Raw genomic sequence first — 21,460 nt, 5'->3', positions numbered from 1 at the left:
ATTGAAACATCCTTAGAAGACGACAATAGCTGTCTCACAAAAACTATTAGCTTATAAGTAATTTTCAAGTGATCGAATGATCAATACGAAACTTTCTGAGTCGACGATTGTCTCACACAAATCATGTAAGATGTTTCGAGGAAATTTTCACATGATTGTATTTTGACTTATTATTTAGTTTCCAACAAATAAACTGTTTCCAACTAAACTCGTCAAGAATATGATGACCGTAGTTAACGCAAAAAGCTTCCAACACATATTTCAAGAAATAGATAACCGAGTTCAACTCAGCTCGAAATATCAAATGTGTATAATATAAAAGTCTATATAGCTATATGACTTAGTCTCATTAGGAGATAGAATAGACTTCTAAGTGATAGATAAGCTTTGAAAAAGCGAGGGTCTAAAAACCACACCCAATATTCAATCTGTATGGACTAACTCCAATATATTTCCAAGAGAACCAACTAGACAGTCAGACTCAATCAAGGAAAATACATCCAAGAGTTATATCTCAATTTCTCAAATCAATCTGCAATCGAACAGATAGAAATTTGTGAGTCGGATTAATATGAGAAATAACTTGGATGGTACCAAAGACAAATTTCCAAGCGTCAATCAACAGCCAAAGGTTGGATTCACCAATTGACTGAACTACGCAAAACCTGTGATATTTCAATTATATAGAAAATATAATGCGGAAAAGAAATAACACAGACACCAGAAATTTGTTAACGAGGAAACCGCAAATGCAGAAAAACCCCGGGACCTAGTCCATATTTGAACACCACATTGTATTAAGCCGCTACAGACTCTAGCCTACTACAAGTTAACTTAGGACTGGAATGTAGTTGATCCCTAACCAAGTCTCACACCGATTAAGGTACAGTCGCGTTCCTTACGCCTCTGAATCCCAGCAGGACTCTACGCACTTGATTCCCTTATCTGATCTCATCCACAACTAAGATTTGCTACGACCCAAAGTCGAAGACTTGATAAACAAATCTGTCTCACACAGAAAAGTCTATTGAATAGATAAATATGTCTCCCACAGAATTATCTACGAGTTTTTGTTCCGTCTTTTGATAAATCAAGATGAACAGGAACCAATTGATACACCAGACTTATATTCCCGAAGAACAACCTAGTAGTATCAATCACCTCACAATGATCTTAACCTTATGGTAGCGGAACAAGATATTGTGGAATCACAAAAGATGAGATGAAGATGTTTGTGACTACTTTTTATCTTACTTATCGGAGATTAAATATCGAGAAAATATTAGAGAAGATAGTACTCAATTCGACAGAACAAAGTAAGATCAGAACACACAACTACAGAGAAAATTGTTGAATCTGGCTTCAGAATCCCAATGAAGTCTTTAAGTCGTTAACCTATAATGGATTTAGAAAAACCTAGGTTAAAGGAGAATCGAATCTAGTCGCAACTAGTATCACACATGAGGTGTGGGGATTAGGCTTCCCAGTTGCTAGAGTTCTCCCGTATATAGTCTTCAAATCAAGGTTTGCAATCAATCCTACCTTGGTCACAAAGCATTCAATATTCACCGTTAGATGAAAACTTGATTAGATTCAAGCTAATATCCTTCAACCGTTAGATTGAACTTAGCTTGTTATACACAAACGAAATGTGCCTTCATTTAGATATGGGTAACGTACCTAAACGTGTACACTTGGTTGGCTCAACAATAGTTAACCGAAGTTAGCCATATGAACACTTTCATATCAACCTTGTTCATTTTTATCACAACTAGTTCAAATGACTCAAATGAAACTAGTTATAGAGTTGTTCAATTTTTTGTATTCTCATAGAAGTATACAAGACACAATTGAAGCAAAATTGATTTTGATTCACTTGAATCAATTCATGAACATTATAGTCACGGTTTGCAAAAGATTGCATTCCTTATTGTATAAATGTATGTGTTCATGAATAAACCGATTTTAGAACGTAACCCACTCAAGTATGCAAACGAGTACGCATACTTAGAGTTTCGGGCGTGGTCTGTCTGCCAGTATTCGAAAGGGTACGCATATTATCGTTCACAACCGAACTCAATTGAATTGGTATACAAATGGGTACGCATACTGAATTCCTGGACTTGAACTGTTAAGCCAGTAAGCATACGGGTATGCATACTAAGTTCCCGAACTTCAACTGTTAAACTAGTACCATACGGGTATGCATACTATGGTTCCCGGACTTGGAGTAACTTGCAACAGTTAGCATACAAGTACACATACTTTTCTATATCCAATCAATGGTTAATTGTTCTAAACTCCGTTTTAATCATTGAAACATTCTTAGAAGACGAGATAGCTGTCACACAAACTATTAGCTTCAAAGAAATTTTCAAGTGATCAATAGATCAGTACGAAACATTCTGAGTCTACATCAAATGGTTGTCTCATACAAATCATGTAAGATGTTACAAGACGATTTTCACATGATTATCTTTTTACTTTCATCAAGAATAAAAGATGAACTTAGTTAAAGTGAAAGCTTACCAACAAATATTTCGAGAAATATGTAAGCGACTTAAACACAGCTCGAAATATCAAATGTGTATAAAGTAAAGTCTATATAACTATACAATTTTGTCTCAATAGGAGATATAATAGAAATAGACTTCTGAGTGATAGATGAGTTCAAGTCTCCGCATACCTTTGTTGATGAAGTTCCACAAGCTCCCCTTAGTAGTTCTCCGTCTTCAATCGATGAATGTCGTGAAGTCTAAAGCTCAACCACACATTCTATCCTAATCCGAGACATAGCTATAAGTACACTAGAAATCAAGACTTATAGTTTTGGCAACTAAACTTGACAAACAAGCTTGAGATAGCAACGCTTGCTAGTTCGACCGAGCAGTGCTCTAACAGTTTTATTCTCCATATACCTTTTGTTGATGAAGTTCCTCCAAGCTCTCCTCAGTAGATATTCGTCTTAAATCGATGAACGTCGTGAAGTCTAAAGATCAACTACACATTCTATCCTAATCCGAGACTTATCTATAAGTAGACTAGAAATCAAGACTTATAGTTTTGATCAACTAAACTTGACAAACAAGCTTGAGATAGAAATGCTTGCGAGTTCAACCGAGCAATGCTCTAACAATCTCCCCATTTGTCAATTTTAGTGACAAAACTATCAATACATATTGATTACAAAATAATTAAACTTTGTAGCTTTTCATCTAACATGTTTGATTTCCTTGGTTCTTCACCATTCCTTGAATTCTTCTCCACTCCAAATACTCCAGTGATTCTGAACGTGTTCAACTCAGCATCATTGTTGTTGAAGATCCGTAGCCAAACAATAAGAAAACATATGAAAAGCATTTGTTCTCAATCATTGTTATACAGTGTCATAGTATTGTTACACAATATCAAAGTCCAATTGTATCACAACTTTGACAATATTACTACGATGATATGTACCACTCCCCCTAAGTCAATACTTCCATCTCACAATGGAAACCACTCCCCCTTACATAATGATCCGTAAACCATATGTATGTAGTGTGAACTACCAAGTAATTCCCCCCCTTTTTGTCATAAAAATTTGCAATGGTAAGAAAATTGCGGGATCATAATGAAATTCTCAAAGAGATAATTCATGACTAAAAGAGAACATATCAACTTTGTTTCGATGATTTCACATAGTCGAAACTTAGTGTATTCATCAAGGAGTTTATAAAGATACAAGATAACTCCTACAATATTCCAAAACCGCACTCCCTACAAAGATTTGGCAATTAAGCACAAGTTTAATTAAGAACTCTCCCTCATAAAGTATCATTCCCGAAAGAACAACAAGAGCGACCTTACTTTTACAAGAAAAGAAGGATTTCTTTGGACATTAACAAATTATATGAAACATGAATTTGTATCCAGAAAACTCGAATAAATTAATCACAAGAAGACCTTATAGATTAATTTAGTCGAAAATGATCAACATAAGAAAGCTTACGGAGCCATACAGTACTTTCACATAGAAGTGGATCAGGGAAAGATCAATACTGCGGAATATTCAAAAGTTCATTCTATCTTTTATCAATATTTGCATAAAGACATAATAGACTTAACTTTTGACATATATGAGATAATCATAGTCCACGGACGTAAACACACATATCCCATAAAATATTTTTTGCAATATATAAAACCAATAAAGATTAATACTGCAAAATCATTTTCCAAATAACTTAGAAATTAAATAAATAAATCTAAAACATCGCAAGATGAAAATTGTTGGCAATGGCTATGTGTAATCACAATATTTTCTATTCTAAACCCTAGTTATCCTTCTTAAACACTAGAATAAATTCTCATAAGAAGTTTCCTAGATAATATAAGAAGTCCAGGCTTCTTTGATAACTTCATACCTTTCCATGACTCCATCATAAAATGTATTATCGATATCCTTGATCCTTTTGACCGTAGAAAATCCATGTTCATGAGTTAGAACATTCACCTTTCGGTCAACAATGCGAGCAAGTTGCCTGGCCTTGATGCAAGCTTCTTCTGGTTCCGTATCAGTACCTTTTGATTTTCAAGGATTTTGGTCTGACCATCAATGAGATGATTTATTTGCAGTTGTAGGTTTGAAAATTCGACCTTAGAATCATTCTGAAAATGAATTAAATCCTTGACAGATTCAGCAAACCACGAGTTGTACTTTTTTCCTACAATCATCTTTTTCAAGACAATTCTTGAACCGAACTGCATCCTTTGATGTCTTCTTCCATATCAAAATTTACTACTTCCTGAGATCTTGAAGAGTTTTCCACATTTTTTTTATAATAGGGATGGAGAAAAAAAAAACGAATACATATATATAAGTTTGTGAACAAGGGAAGGAGACCCTTGTTATGGAAACCCTAAAAACTCTTAAAGAAGTAGAAGAAGACACGGGCGTCCGTGGACCGGTTATAGAAAGTAAATGTATCAGAAGAAATCCAAAATAAGGATATATACTTTGTTTTCAGTTATCTCATATCTTTTCATAGCTTAATAATTTAGAGGATACGCTTCAAATTAGAGCACATGAAACTCAACAAGATGCATTAGTTACTAGGAGTCAAGATATGACTTAACATTCAAAAATAAAGAAAACTACTTTTTTCAAATACAAGATCAGATGATAACATACAACGAACTTGAGCATCCCGCAAATATCATCCTTGCATCTCTCAAGTTAGCTACAAGGATAAAATCACCTAGAATTAGGTAGCAAAGTGAGAAGTCCTCCCACTATGAATATTGAGAGATGAATTGTAAATACCATCTGAGTGTTTGTGCCTTGTATTCCTTACCTTTCTTCGGTTATATCTTATTTCAGAAGAATTAGACATAAACCTTTTAGAATATCCAACAAAAGGTTTTTTTTGAGGACTAAGTCTAGGACCTCTTGAGATCTGTGTCAGAGTATAAGTATTATGAGAATACCAACTCCTAGACTTAAACCTACCAGACTTATTCTCATAGACATTCCTGTAGAGAATTCTAGATGAGTAACCTTGTAAACATCTTTTATGAGAGTTCTGGTTTTTTGCAGGAGTGAAATCCATCGTAGATGTCGTCAGACAATTTACTCTGTCGAGAGTAAAAAGAAGTAGATTTTGAAGATCTGAAATCTGTTTCTTTCTAGCAAAACAACGTAGAGCATTATGATTTCTTTTTCCCGCAGAATGAACAGGTTCGTGGACAAGGAATATTGGAAGAAACCCTTTTCATAGCTACTTCGAAAATCCGCAAGTCACGCAAATGTTTCTTTTCTCCGTGCTAGGTAATACCGCATGAGTATTAGAGATAGGAACCTAAGAAGACTTACTCACTGAAACAGAGTTTTCCCTTTTCAAGGATTCACACTGTTCCTGGGCTAGAAACAGAGATGCAACTAGTTTCTCTTTTTTAACACGAAAGTTGTTCAATTCTGATGAATGAGTCTTGATTAAACGTTCTTCTCTGATTAAGTATTCTTTAACAATATCTTCAAGCATACTAATCTTTTCGCGTTGTAGAGTAGTTTCTTGAACAAAAGTTTCGATATTGTTAGAAAAAGACTCAACATTACTGTAGAGTTCTCGTTCTCTATCAAGAGACTTCTCAAGTTCATCAACAAGCTGGGAATATTTTTCCTCAAGCGATCTAATTTTAGAAACTTGAATATAAATAATCTCAGCAGATTTTTTTAAAGTTCTGGTGAGCTTCATTTCCGATTCTGACATAGTGTCAACTGTTACTTTAGAGGAAATGTTATCAGAATATGATAGAAAAAGTTTTCTACCTCGGGATTCGGAAGAATCAGCTAAGGAGTTATCCTTTGAGGTAAGCCCAAGACATTTGGCATAATCAAAAACTTTGGAGGAAATCTCTATGTGCATAAAAGCGAGATAAACCATATAAATCAGATTGCTACAAACACAGACTTATGAGCTATTAACGTGTTTTCCTGCTCTGATACCAACTGAAAAAACGGGGGTATAACAACCACACCCAATATTTCGTTCGGCAATCTGTATGGACTAACTCCAATATAAGAGCACCAGCTTATAAAGCGAGCTCAATAAAGAAATATATCAAAGAGTTATATCTCAATTTCTCAATACAATCTGCAATCGAACAGATATAAATATGTGAGCCCGATTGATATGAGAAATTACTTGGACGGTACCAAAGAACAATGCCCAAGTGTCAATCAATTACACTCTAACAAACAAGGTTGGATTTACAATTGATTGATCTACGCACAACCTGTGATATTTCAATATATAAACAAATATAATGCGGAAAAGAAATAACACAGACACCAGAAGTTTTGTTAACGAGGAAACCGCAAATGCATAAAAACCTCGGGACCTAGTCCATATTTGAGCACCACAGTGTATTAAGCCTCTACAGACACTAGCCTACTACAAGTTAATTTTGGACTGGAATGTAGTTGAGCCCTAACCAAGTCTCACACCAACTAAGGTATAGTCGCGTTCCTTACACCTCTTGAACCACGCCGGATTCTGCGCACTTGATTCCCTTAGCTGATCTCACCCACAACTAAGAGTTGCTACGACCCAAAGTCGAAGACTTATAAACAAATATGTCTCCCACATATAAGTCTTTTTTGATAGATAAATATGCCTCTTACAGAAGTACCTATGAAGTTTTTGTTCCGTCTTTTGATAAATCAAGGTGAACAAGAACCAATTGATAATCCGATCTTATATTCCCGAAGAACATCCTAAAAATATCAATCACCACACAATAACTTAACTATATGGTAGTAGAAGAAGTTATTGTGGAATCACAAAGAATGAGACGAAAATCTTTGTGATTACTTTTTATATCTTACCTATCGAGGATAAATATCGAGTTAATCATAGAGAAGATAGTACTCAATACGATAGAACAAGTAAGATCAGAACACGCAACCACATAGAAAATAGTTGGGTCTGGCTTTACGAATCCAAAATTAAGTTTTCAATTCGTTAACCTATAATGGTTTTGGGAAAACCTAGGTTAAAGGAGAATCGACTCCAGTCGCAACTAGGACACAGGAAATTACCGGGATTAGCTTTTCCTGTTGCTAGAGTTCTCCCTTATATAGTCTTTCAAATCAGGGTTTTCTTTCAATCAAAGCTAAGATAGCTTAGTAACAAAGCATTCAATATTCACCGTTAGATGAAAACATGATTTAAGATTCAAGCTAAGTCTTCCTTAAACCAAAGAAATATCTCTCCACCGTTAGATGGTATTAGCTTGTTACACACAAATGAAATATACTTTCATTTGGATATGGGTAACCGTACCTAAACATGTATATTGAGTTGGCTCAATAATAGTTAACCGAAGTTAGCCATATAAACACTTTTGTCTTAACCACATTCATCTAACACTTCTAGATCAACTATGATGATCAATCAACCATGAAAGATAATCAAACGAATATAATTATGTTTCAAATAGAGTTTTTCATTTGTTCACTATTTCACAGAAATATATATGAGCCAATTGAATCAAAATCGGATTGATTCATTAGAATCAATTTATGAAAATTAAGCCACAGTTTGCAAAGATTGCATTCCTTAATTCATAAATATATTTGTTCATGAGTATAAAAACATAATTAACCGATTTTAGAACTTTAACCACTATGTTTGCAAACGGGTACGCAAACTATAGCTTCCGGACTTTGGTCTTGTCCAGTAGTTTGCAAACCAGTATGCATACTGCTATATGGAACTTAACTCAGGTAGAATCGTTCGCATACTGGTATGCAAACTTGGTTCCCAGACTTTGACAGTTAAAACCGTTCGCATATTGGTATGCAAACAAGGTTTCCGCACCTAAATCATATCACAATAGTTTGCGTACTGGTATGCATACTGTGTTGTATCCAGACAAAGGTTAATTGTTCTAAACTCCCATTTCGATCATTGAAATATCCTTACAAGACGACAATAGCTGTCTCACACAAACTACTAACTTATAAGTAATTTTCAAGTGATCGAATGATCAATATGAAACTTTCCAAGTCGACATCAAATGATTGTCTCACACAAATCATGTAAGATGTTTCAAGGCGATTTTCATATGATCAACTTTTGACTTATTATTTAGTTTCCAACAAATAAATTGTTTCCAACTAAACTCGTCAAGAATATGATGAACGTAGCTAAAGCAAAAAGCTTCAAACACATATTTCGAGAAATAGATAATCGAGTTAAACTCAACTCGAAATATCAAATGTGTATAATATAAAAGTGTATATAGCTATACGACTTAGTCTCATTAGGAGATAGAATAAAATAGACTTCTGAGTGATAGAAAAGTTTTAATCTCCACATACTTTTTGTTGATGAAGTTCCTCCAAGCTCTCCTTATTAGATTTTCGTCTTCAATCGATGAACACCGTGAAGTCTAAATCTTAACTACACATTCTATCCTAATCCGAGAATATCTATAAGTAGACTAGAAATCAAGACTTATAGTTTTGATCAACTAAACTTGACAAACAAGCTAGAGATAGCAACGCTTGCGAGTTCAACCGAGCAATGCTCTAACAGATTTTTGTTTCAGACTCAAACAAGTTGAGTACATAAGTAGAAGTTTATATTTTCTTTTCTTTAGGTATTTATTTTATCTTTGATGGTAATGAACATATTTTATATTTGAACCAACCTCGTACTTAGTTAAATCAGACTTTTTTTATTCTTTTGTAAGTTTTATTCGATATAATTTCCAGTTTGAATGACTCTTATGGTATTTAATTTAGTTTGTCATATGAGAATTTTCTTGTTACATTTTTAGTTATGATCTTCGAGAACAGTTTGTGCTCCCATTAAACTTTTGTTCTGGATTCGCTATTGGGACCAAAATATATCAATCATAATATTTAACATTAGCATAACTTTAAATAAGAATTCTTTCAGCAAAAAATTAGTCTGTCTAGGATTTCACTCGGATTTAAACAACCTTGCTTAAATAATAACTTCACATTATTTATTCGCATTTTAATTTATCACGAACATTTGACATCTTCAATTAAGGAGGTAAAACTCTCCCTTAAAATTGATACCTTCCATTAAGACGGCAAAACCTATTCCTTAAAATTATTCACTTAACGTTCCCACTCACTTTTAAATAGTAATTATATTTTTTATTTTTTGTTCATTTTCTATTCTAATTTTTGTTCATTACTTAAAAGGTAGAATTAGCTCAAAAAGCACTTCCAATTAACTCAAGACTTGGGGCGCATAATTCAGACATAAACACAGAATGTCCTATGTGTAATACCCAAGAGCAAGAATCGTAACAACATCTTTTTCGCTTTTGCCCCTTTGCAAGAGCAATTTGGTTTGGTCTTTCTCTAGAAGCGGTGAACACTAGAATTACTTCGGATTCCACAAAAAATTGGATAAAAGAGTGGATCACTGACTAAGATTTCAATCAACTATCGGGTAAAATAGCTACTATATCCAGGTTCACTTGGAAGCACAAATGTTTGATAGTTTTTGAGAAAATAAACCCGAACCTGATTCACCTTATAAAGCAAATCAAAAAAATTCTAAACCAGAATACTCAGACAAGGGTCCAAAACTTAATGAAGATAGAAAGAAGAAATAACCCAAAGAGAAATGGTCTGACGTATCTTCAGATATGATAATATTTATTGATGCGGCTTTCAAAAAAGAAGATTTGACCATGGGATATGCTTTTTTACTTTACTCTGTCGACAGCGAGACATTTATGTATACTGAAGCTGGTCGGAGTGGGCCTCCTCAGCCTTTCATGCAGAATCAAAAACTTTACTAAATGCATCTTCATGGTTAAGTAAAAATATATTATCCACTGTTTCAATAGTAACGGACTGCAAAACTTTGGCAGAGATGATCAACAAGTCTTGCAAAGACTCTCTGTGGACTGCGGATAACACCATACAAGAAGTGATCTCAATTCTGAAGAAACTTCCGCAAGCCCAGGTAAAATATATAAACAGGAAATATAACTCTGCGGCGGACCACATAGCAAAAGAAGCCAGAATAAAGCATCTTCGGCACAGGTTCTCTCACATTCAGCACAGGATTCTAAAATATTGTATTATTTCCGATGTTTTTGATAGAAATGAGATTTTAAACATGTTGTTATTTATTGAATAATATAATTCTTGTTTTCATTAAAAAAAAAAAAATGAATCGCGAAAAATGCCCATCCCTGAAGTAGTGCAGGTGTATGAACATATATAGATTCCTCACCTGAACTATTTACTCCAAGATGCCGTCCACACTAAAACGCTTCCTGCTTCCTAATATCTTCATCTTCTTCTCGCTTATGATAAAAACATATAACATAGCTTAGACACTGTCACTGATTATGTTATTTTTGTGTCCTCATTTTCATTTTCTTTTATTATATTGATTTCCATTTATGTTTCCAAAAGCAAAAAATAGAATCAAAAGTCCATCTAGGGCTTTAGTCAACCGCATAAACATAGAAATGAATTGGACGAACAAAATGCAAAACCGTGGGTTTTCTTCTGCAGTGAAGAAACATCAAAAAGACGACGGTTTGCCTAATCAGACACTGTGTTAAAAACTGCTTCTGTGGTGGTCCCATCTTGGTAAACAAGGACCCTAGCATAAGTAAATCACAGCCGTTAATATAGTTGTTACAAGAATCTTCTGAGAATGGAATCTAATCTAACGGCTATAGAGTTAAAGTAGTTTAGAACTCAAACCGTTTCCTTAAACAAACAAATCCTAGAATATCTCCGCAATGAATAAACTTACAAGTAGAAGTTTTAATGTTATGTAAAATAAATAAATCAATCCTGTAATTTGAAAACACACGAAGAGAAATCCTAATCACTATAAATATACTACTACATTCTAATCTTTGTAATTGTAATCAAACTTTCTTTGGGTATTCAGAAAACGCTCTTCGTTTTCCTTTTTTTTTTTTTAATTCTTAAAACAAATCGATTTTATTTTATTTTTATTCTTTAATTAGAATACAAATTATTTTGTTTATTAGAATTGAATTTGATGGATAATAAGATCAAAGTGGAAGAAGATGTTGATAAACCAGATTGGAGATTAACGTTTTCGAGTGAATCTAGACAAAAAATTGTTGCAAAGGTGTAAGTTGATTAATCTTAATTTTTCTTGTTGATCTTTTTTGTTTTATAAAAGTAATGTGATGATCAATTTAGGCATATTTACATAGATATAAGCATGATAAAAAAAATATCTCTATACATTGTTGAACACGGCACGACGATTTATATAAATATAAACAATAAACTGGAATTCTTTACTTTGATAGTTAAAACCCTAATTTCATAATAATATATATACAGGCATACTTCTATATTTTTTTAAAGTTTTGCGTTTTATATCTGATTGGGGGAATAGCTTGAAGTTTGTGCTTTTATATTTGAGACTGTATTTGCTTGCTACATTACTATTATTATATGACTGATCAAAGCATGTCATTGAATTATAATTGTTTATTACTTTGGCAGAGAGGCATCTTTATGGAAGTGTATTTCCAATCCATCTCCGGATAAATTTCAAGAGATCAAGGATGCCGCTGCAAAATTTGAGGACAAGATGTTCAGTATTGCAAGCAGCACGGTATATTTACAATTCACTAGTTGTTTCTAACAAAAGATATCTTTTTTCGTGCACCATGAACATAAGATGGAATCAAATGCTTATCTGGGTTGTACCATGAACATATGTATCTATTATGTTTTGTTAGAGCACATTATTTTGTAGCCTCGATGTTAAGACACGCAAGAAATCTTTTGGAAGACGTTTAAGCTCAAGGGTTAAGTGTGTCTGGATTCTTATGTTAGTTAGTTCATTTCATCCATATAGGTGAATATATATATAGGTGAATATATACATGTACTTAACAAATAGAGCTTCAGGAAAATCTGCCTAGAATAACAGATGCATATATGGGCAATGAGTAATACAGAATAAGTTTTCTTGTCTCGGCTTGTTAGTTGAGCCAAGGAGCACTGTGCAGTCCATAGTGGTCGTACATCTCCAAGTTTGTTTCCAATCGGTTTTTAGTTACTACCCTATAAATGGTTGCAGAAATTTTGCTGATTATACACCCAAAATATCCTCTATGTATCTCCTTTCTAAGAGTAGTAAGTTAATACTTCTTTAAGCATTATAATTTTACATGCATGGATTTATTGTTGTTGTCAAGGATCTTATTTATCCTTCACTTTACATCCAAATGTTTTTGGCGTTACAGGAAGATTATGACCGTAGAATAACGACAAAGATGCTCAAAGTGAACAAGACCACCCCGACTGGAGAAGCTAGTTCTTTACCATCAAACTCATCTTGCAGTAGCCAAATTACTGATTTGGGTAAGAAGAGAAGTTATTATGCATATAATTTGTGCCTCTGGCTCTGGAAATGTGCATTGTGCTTGATGTTTCCTTCCTATTTCTTACAGCTTCTCACAGCGTGCAATCTCAAGTAAGAAACCAGTCAAAGTCGTCACCAGTTCCCATGGCTAATCAATCTCAACCCACACAACAGAGGCTGTTATTAAATAATATGGAAAATTCCATGTCTTCTCCAGGAATCCAGAATTCTGGGAATTTGGTGTCTCTTCCTTTAGTAACATGTCTAACTGATAACCCAGTGGCTAATAGTCTAGGGCAAAGCTGTGAGATGCAGATCACTCCAGGAATGTCACAAACACAAAATACATTTTCAAGTTCACAGAGACAGGTTCATGAAAGGCAACATTTGCAACAGGTTGTTGCCCAACAGCATCTGCAGTCCCAAAATCAAAATCAGTTTGTATTTCAGCAGCAGTTTCAACATCCGGGTATGATGAAACATAGAGGAAATATTCAAACTCATTCAATGCACCCACACGATCCACAACAGCAGCAGCATAATCTAATGCAGCCAATTCAGACGTCATCAAGTCAACAGCAAACACAATCTCCAATGGTACAATCGGCTACACAAACTGGGGTCGTACAAAACCAACAATCTTCTGCTCTTCAGCAACATTCACAGTCAGTTCAATGGCAACAGCAATTGCAACGTTCTTTACACGAACAACAAGCTTCAATGGCTCAACCAATCATGGTCTCATCTCAGCAGAAACAACAGCTAATTGGGAAACAAACTGATGAAAGGAACTTTCAACATAATCAGCCTTTTGGGCAGCCAAACAGTACAATGGAACTGCAGAAACAACAACGACAGAAGTGGCTTGGACAGCAAACTAATTCTTCAAGTATGCAACATCAACAGCAGGTAGGCCATCATGCAGTGCTTTAGTTTTGGTTGTGCAACTCGATTTTAAAAGTCAGAACACCTTGAAAAGGAAAAACTGGAATACCGAATGAGTGGCAAAATTTTCATGCACATTGATAATGGAATTCCCACAGAAGAATAGCACTTTTGTGTGATTCAATCTCAAAATTAACATTATGGACTAAACCACTCTACTGGGTGGTTTTCTCATGCCTTTGGGCATCTGAGCTTGATTGTTTTAGTGTTCTGTCTAATCTACATTTTTTCTTATTTCTTAAATATAATCATGATGCTTACCTAAAAAATTTCAACAGGTAATGTCTCAGCAAAACGACATCTCAAGGTTTCATCAGCAGACGTTGGGGCTGCAGGGAAATGTATCTGGACTAAAGCAGCAGCAGCAATTTGGAAACCAATCCGGTGTCTCAAATATGCAGACCCATCAGCAGTCGATGCACAGCTTGCATCAGGCTAAATCTGCAACACATCAGCAATCACAACAAACATCTTCGATGTTGTTATCGTCGCCAGGGAAGCAAGCACAATCTTCGAGACAGCAACTAATGGTTCAGAGTCAACAACAAAAACAAATGCAACAACAACTGGCATTGGAAAACAAGTCAAACTCATTTCAAAGAGGAGCGCTTCAACATCAGAATTCTACTGAATGGCAAAGGCAATTACTTCAATTACAACAAGGTAGTCCTGAGCCCTCATCAAGTATGTTATCTATACCTAAGAATTAAGAAAGTTTTTTTGTTTTGTTTGTTTGTTCTGAAGTTAAAACTTAGATAATGTGAGAATGGGGCCCATTTCTCTGATATCTGACATAGCGTGGGCCCTTAATTATGGGATGGTTATGTATGAGTAGTTTCTATTGTTAAGAGTGTGTAATGGTTCTTGTTTGTATAAACTCTCTTTAACAACTTCACATAAGTGGCAGTAGGGACTGCCATTTCAAGGGAAGGAAAAAATTTACTTCCTCCATTTTCTGGCTTTGACTTCTCTTACCATTTTCTTGTTGTTTCTCTTACAACTTACTTTTTTTTTTTCCTTTTCATGTTGTGTTTCTCTTGGATAGCATCAACAGATACAATGGGTTTAAGAGGATATTCAAGCGTCAGTGGTGATGTGCAAGATGAAGTCCTTAACAAGGTATTCTACTTGATCACATTTTAATTCTTAAATCATATATTTTATTTTCTGATAGGTGATTTGTGATTCTAAAATATCTTGGCATAAGCAACTGTAAAGAGATCTTCAAGACCATGGAAATTCCGGCATCCAAATATTGAATTTACATAAACAAAATTTTCCTTTGCAGGTTAAATTCATGATGGAAACATACCTTCCTCAGTTGAATGAAATAATTCACCGGATCAATATTAAACTTCAGCAGGTACTTAATTTCTTTCTTAAATTTACTCCTCTCTCCTTTACTTGAATCTTCTTCTTCTTTTCATTTTCGCGGTTCTCTTATTTTTACAGGCGAAGCCTGAAGAGATTGATATTCTCAAAGGTACAAAGAGTAGGGGAGAAATGTCAACATTTCTTGCGGATTGCCACTATTGGTTCTCGTCAATTGTCTCTGGAAAAGCTGATTCCTTACGAGAAACAGATTCTTACTTTTATCAGTATGCCAAACATTAGAAAGTTCTTCAATTACCCAGTCAACAGTTGTCGCAATCACAAATGACTCAATTGAAGCATCAACACAACAACCAATGATCAACAAATCACAGATGCAACCAAGACCTTGAGAACCACAGGCAGCAACAATGCATCAAAATGCTGTGGCAACCATGCACCAGCATGGCTCAATGTCTTTGTCAAACCAAGTGGGAATTTCATCAAATCATCATCCTTCAAACATGATAAATTCACTTCAGCATAATCCTGCTCTCGAGTTAGGTCATGGAAACTGTCTTAGCTCATCGCAGCAAGGTGGTGCTTCTGTTGGAGGACCTATGCAGAAAAGTATAATTAATGTATCTCACACGGCGGCAAATACCTTGTCCCAGAATAATATGAGTTTATTACCGTCAAACAGATCCAGCATCAGCAATCGAGACAACAGCAGGATCATAAACATGACAAGTCAACAACACCAGCGTCAGTTAATGCACCAATCAGAGCAACACATGCTTAAGAACCAACAATTACAACGGCAACAAAAGTTACAGCCTACACATTCATTGCCACTGCCACAACATCATACACAGATGAGTGAAATAGGCGAAACAAAGGTCAGATCAAACATATTAGGAACAACAATTCAGCAGCATCTTACACCAAGTCAAGATGCAGCAATGTACAATCATCGACAGATTAAAGCGGGGCCAGTCATGTTTCTTCTTCGCCTCAATTACTTCAAGCTGGGTCCCCTCAAATATCTCAGAATTCTTCGTCATTGATAGACCATCAGAATATGCTATCATCATTGCCAAAATTAGGAACACCTTTGCAATCGGTAAATTCACCTTCAGTTTGCCTTTCTCCTTCTACACCTGTGTCTTCATCTCCCTTACCGGGGAAACCGAAAAGCAGACGCTGCTGTATCTTCACTTTCAAATGCTGGCAACATTGGACAGGCACCAGCACAGGTTTCATCATTACAGCAAATAGCACAGTCTATTGCTATTGGCACCCCAGGGATATCAGCGTCTCCTTGCTTGAGGATTATATTAATGTAGAAGGCAATCAGGACGCTGGTACTGCACCTATAATCATACCTGAGAAGCCAGTATTAACACCTACAGAACGACTATTAAAAGCGGTTAGTTAGTCATAATCCTAGAGTCTTGATTAGTTATATGTTTTTTTTTTTGTATAATCATGGGACTGGTAATTTTTCAGGTGAAGTCAATTTCATCTAAAGCATTGAGTGCCTCGGTGGACGACATTGGTTTGGCAGTCAGTATGGTCGATGGATTTGCAGGATCACGACCTGGGGAAGGAGCTAGATACTCTGTTCCTGAAGACTTAGTGGCTATGGCAGGGATGCATGTTAAAGCTATGAACTTTGATCTAATGACGACAGTTCGTTAAAAAAGAAACTGAAACGGTGCTATTCAACTGAAAGCTCTAAAAATGCTATGCCATCGGATTATACTGAAATGATAGCTCCAAGAAGGTAAATGGTTCCGAGACATCTGAACAACTAAGATCAACTGCAACATCTGGAATCAAGAGATCAAGACTTGAGGTATGTTACTCTGAAATTCTGTTGTCTGCCTCACTAGCGAGAAAATTGTTACATAGTCAATGGGTACTCTCGGTTGCAGATGGGTCGTGCCCTTCAGGAAGAAATCAGTGAGATAAACTATAGGCTAATCAATACAGTATTGGACATCAGCAGTGAAGATATGAATCTGACGTCAGCCGTAGGTGATGATGTTGAAGGAAGGATTGTCAATTGTACATTCCACCCAATAGGCAGTTCAGCTGAAATGGTGAATATCACGCTTTCTTACTTCAAATCATATAATAAACTCGAAAAACGTATAACATGGACGATTTTCTTTTACTGTTTTTGCAGTTTCCTGTTCTACCTATACGGTTCCTAGTCTCTGCAAATTATCCCTACTGCTCCCCTACGTTAATAGATAAGTTGTCTGGCAATCAGAGGTAAGATTCTTCCATATTCTCAGCATGAGGTTTTATTGCATAATAAGATTCTTCCATATTCTCAGCATGACATTTTATTGCATAACAAAGATAACATATCCTTAGTGTTCACTCTTGTAATCTCACCCACTCTCTTGTAATCTTACCCACTCTCATCATTTGATTTCGACACTCATCCATATATTTGTACGAAAATAAATCAAGATTCAATATGTTGGTGATCTAAATTTAACTGCGATATACAAACTTTACTTCCTAGAGAGAATTCCGTTGGAATTAACATAAGGGTTCCTACATTTGTTTTGACAGTAACGAGTACGAAAATCTACTGACAAAAGCAACAACAAAGTTCAATACATCCCTCCGCTGCATGTCCGAACCAATTTCACTCAAAGAGATGGCTAAGAGTTGGGATTCTTGTGCCAATGCAGTTTTTCTTGAGTATGCCCGGCAGAATGGAGGAGGAAGCTTTAGCTCTAGATACGGTACTTGGGAAAAATGTGTTGATGCTGTTTGATTCACTGGAATGTTGGAAGTGATTGGGGATAATAGATACAGATCGTTAGCAATGTCGCTGCATTTGCTGTTGTTTACCCCGACATATCAGTTCTTTAGTACAATCATTTGTATAATCAATAATCCTGTGAAAGAATGTAAAATGAGTTATACAGATTTATACAAGGAGAAGACAACAAGTGTAATTCTTATCTGTAAATTCCTTGTCATTGTGGCAATTTATTCAGCTGCGCCAATTTTGATATATTGCCGAATTTGAAAAGTAAAGAATAATGTATCATTTTGATCTTGTTCTCTTAATTAAGAAGAATTGTGCTCAGATCAGTATACAAATAATTCTTCTTTGTAAAAGCGTTTAATCTGTTTGTTTCAAATCCTGAAATGTTTTCAAATGCAATCTTTAATGAATGGGTACTATAGGGGAGGTTGGGTATGAACGTCGTTCATCGCATAAAATGGCGTATGACCAGGACAGGAGCCATTAATTTTTATTTATTACTCCCTCCGTTCTTTTTTAATAGGCCGGTCTATATAAATAAAAGAAAATAGGGTATTTTAATTTTTTGGGACTATTTTTTTCTTAACTTCTTTTATGACAAGTGTCATGTGGACCATTTCACTTTATTTCTTTTGTTAATAAGTGTCAAGAGTTTCCGTTCACTTTATTGACTATTATAAATAATGATGATAAATACTAATGAATATACGTGTATAGAAACCAAACAGAAAACCTGAGACCCAAATCCCTCGTCCCTCCCGCCTATATGAAGCAACATCCAAAAAGAAAATAGGTTTCTTTCCTTCAAAATTATACTAGTTTTCAACAGACAACCAGGAAACTCAGTTGTAATCTACATATCTCCATTTTAGGTGTGCATCGCATCCATCATTGCTCAATGTAAGTGATACGATCGATCCAATTCTTCATTTATATTTTCTCAGGTTGTTACCGTCTTTGATTACATTGATCGATTAAATGTTGATTCCATTTTGCTTAATCCGTAATGTCTGATCTATTTTTGTTGGAATTTCTATCGAGTCATTTTCCATTCGGGAATCGCAAATCTAGCTAGATCTCTTTTTCTGATTGTTATCTCCTAAACCTAATCAATCTGTAGTGTTATACATACCTAGTACCCTAAATCAGATCCCATCAGGTTTGTTCATTTTAACCTATGTATCATAGTACCTCAAGTGTCCTAAGCCTATAAACTATGTATTGCATTTCTTGTTTTGTTTGTATATTTTTCTAGAGTTTTCTTAGCAAAACACAGAAGGATGTGATATAATTTGATTAAGAACCTTCTTTTCAGAAAGAAAAAAGAAATCATGGAAATTGACCATGTGAAGACCCACAGGCAAAAGATTTATAGAAAGAAAAAGAAGAAGAAGGGAAGAAGAGAGGATAGAATCAGTAGATTACCTGATGCTCTACTTCAACATATCCTGTCATTTCTTCCAACAAAATGTACTGTGTGCACCAGTGTTTTATCTAAAAGATGAATATCTGGACCGGTGTTCCTGTTCTCAGTTTTCTTGATTGGCCATGTTTTGCTCCGGAAGAGAAGCGTCTCTTGGAGGTTGAAAGATTGCTGAGTTTTATGGATAAAAGGTTACGTACTATTCATCATGATAATATGCCAAATCTACAGAAGTTCTATCTTCACCTTTCTGAATTCATTTCCTATGAATCTCCTGTTAATGCATGGATCACTACTTTAGTAAGTTGCAAACTTGAGGAGCTCACACTTGTTGCTTTTATAGGCGAAGTCTCTCTTTTTCCCCCTAGTTTTTTTATATCCAAATCATTGACTACACTGGACTTAAAAATGTACATTGAATTCAAACCCCTCCTGGATTAGTTTATCTTCCACAGCTCAAGATCCTTCGCTTAACGTATATCAAATTTACCGATATGGATTTGACTTTGAAATTCTTTTCTGGCTGCCCTGTCTTGGAGCAGTTGAGTTTAGACAAATGCAGTTGGGGTGATATGGTTGTATCTATATTATTTCCTGTCTTGAAGTGCTTATCCATTACTAATTACAGTGGTACACCTCATTTAGAAGGTTCTAGGGTTAAGATTCATGCTCCAAATCTAGTTTCCCTCAATTATGTTGAAACTGTAAATAAGACTTCTGATTTGACTAGCTGTTCATCACTAGCTGATTCAAATATTCACTTTCCATATTTGTACCAATATTTTCCTGAAAGAAGGGGACAAGTTTGTTCTAGAACAGCTAAGCTTCTTGCTGGGCTTTCTAATGTCAAGCTTCTTAAATTGTCAGGCGAAACATTTGAGGTATACTATCTTATTATCCTACTATAATGAATGTAAAATACTTTTTGCCCTAACTTCTTAACACTCAAGTGCTTCCTCTTATTCTGCATGATCACAGGCTCTTTCCTTCGCGGATGAACGTTTAGCCAATTTATGCTCATTTAACAATTTGATCCATCTGGAAGTGTCTTCAGCTATGCGTTGTTCGACTTTAAGAGCATTATTTGACCTTCTGCTGACCTCGCGTAATCTAAAGTCACTTGTCTTTGCTGAGGTAAGTCTTTATACTCCTAAAACCGTCAACTTGCCTACCTAATCATGTTTTTATTCAGTTGAAAAGAGTAAGCACGTAAAACAAATTAAAATTACAAAGTCATGTCTCTGTAAAAGGAAGTCACAATTTGGAACGGGAATCTTTCAACTTGTAACAATAGAGCCACAACTTAAAGAATTTTATTATGCATCTTCAAATCATTACCAAAAGATGTTTTTCATTGTTTGTATCACTAAATTCAGCTTATGTTTTGCAGGACTTTAACGGAACCTCACCCTTTCATCTGGATGTCGATGATGACAGTGATAGTCTGATACAAAGTTTAATGGGTCAGTGTCTGTTGCTTCACCTCGAATCAGTTGAGTTCAAGAAATTTAATGGGCACCCGAGGGAGCTGGACGTTGTAAAATTATTCTTAAGGAATGCAGTAGTTCTGAAGAGGTTGTTTGTCGAAGATTCTTCATGTTCGCGGAATAAGAAGAATGTTATCCAGCAGCTGCAAAACATTCCCAGAGGTTCCAAAAACTGTGTAGTTAGGTTCTCAACTTCAAGCTGTGTTTCGTACCTTTATAAATGATTCTTGTGTCCCACCTTTTCTTTCTTTTTTTTTTTTTTTTTTTTTTTTTTTTGTTATCAGAAAAATTGTGTCCGGTTTAGATACTTCTTTTTGGATGCTCTTTAATTTTATAACAGTTCAGTAATATTCTCTTAGGTCTGTGTGTTTTTTGTGAACATCACTTAGGAGCTTGTGATTATTCTCATAGGATTCTAGAAAGAGCAGGATTTTATGACCTATTCTCAGGATACAAGTTCACCTGGAATAATCACAGGAAAGGAGCCCAAATATTCAGAAAAGATTAGACAGAGTAGTCCAAAATGCTGAATGGAATCTGCAATTCTCAAATGCTAATCTATCCTATCTAGTGGCGATTGGCTCTGACAATT

At 35.2% G+C, this 21,460-nt stretch overlaps 3 protein-coding genes across 3 annotated transcripts; all 3 read left to right on the top strand.

The window, feature by feature from the left end:
• Positions 1 to 11,326: 11,326 nt before the first annotated feature.
• On the top strand, positions 11,327 to 15,467 carry LOC113291728 (mediator of RNA polymerase II transcription subunit 15a-like). The gene is made up of 8 exons (XM_026541225.1): positions 11,327 to 11,656; positions 12,041 to 12,152; positions 12,790 to 12,907; positions 12,997 to 13,817; positions 14,132 to 14,537; positions 14,899 to 14,972; positions 15,142 to 15,216; positions 15,306 to 15,467. Exons 1-8 carry the CDS (start codon positions 11,562 to 11,564, stop codon positions 15,465 to 15,467), a joined length of 1,863 nt encoding a protein of 620 aa, XP_026397010.1. The 5' UTR covers positions 11,327 to 11,561.
• A 1,474-nt stretch (positions 15,468 to 16,941) lies between these two features.
• On the top strand, positions 16,942 to 18,260 carry LOC113286358 (mediator of RNA polymerase II transcription subunit 15a-like). Its single transcript, XM_026534998.1, has 4 exons — positions 16,942 to 17,022; positions 17,102 to 17,269; positions 17,356 to 17,444; positions 17,754 to 18,260. The coding sequence occupies exons 2-4, from the start codon at positions 17,102 to 17,104 to the stop codon at positions 17,959 to 17,961; spliced, it is 465 nt and encodes a 154-aa protein (XP_026390783.1). The 5' UTR covers positions 16,942 to 17,022; the 3' UTR covers positions 17,962 to 18,260.
• Positions 18,261 to 18,685: 425 nt separating this feature from the next.
• Positions 18,686 to 21,126, top strand: LOC113289956 (F-box/LRR-repeat protein At3g59210-like). Its single transcript, XM_026539404.1, has 4 exons — positions 18,686 to 18,858; positions 19,274 to 20,262; positions 20,360 to 20,515; positions 20,772 to 21,126. Exons 2-4 carry the CDS (start codon positions 19,876 to 19,878, stop codon positions 21,090 to 21,092), a joined length of 864 nt encoding a protein of 287 aa, XP_026395189.1. The 5' UTR covers positions 18,686 to 18,858; positions 19,274 to 19,875; the 3' UTR covers positions 21,093 to 21,126.
• Positions 21,127 to 21,460: the final 334 nt, after the last annotated feature.

Source organism: Papaver somniferum, chromosome 6, assembly GCF_003573695.1.
Source record: "Papaver somniferum cultivar HN1 chromosome 6, ASM357369v1, whole genome shotgun sequence".
Taxonomy (NCBI): Eukaryota; Viridiplantae; Streptophyta; class Magnoliopsida; order Ranunculales; family Papaveraceae; genus Papaver; species Papaver somniferum.
This window is presented reverse-complemented; position numbering and strand designations above follow the sequence as displayed.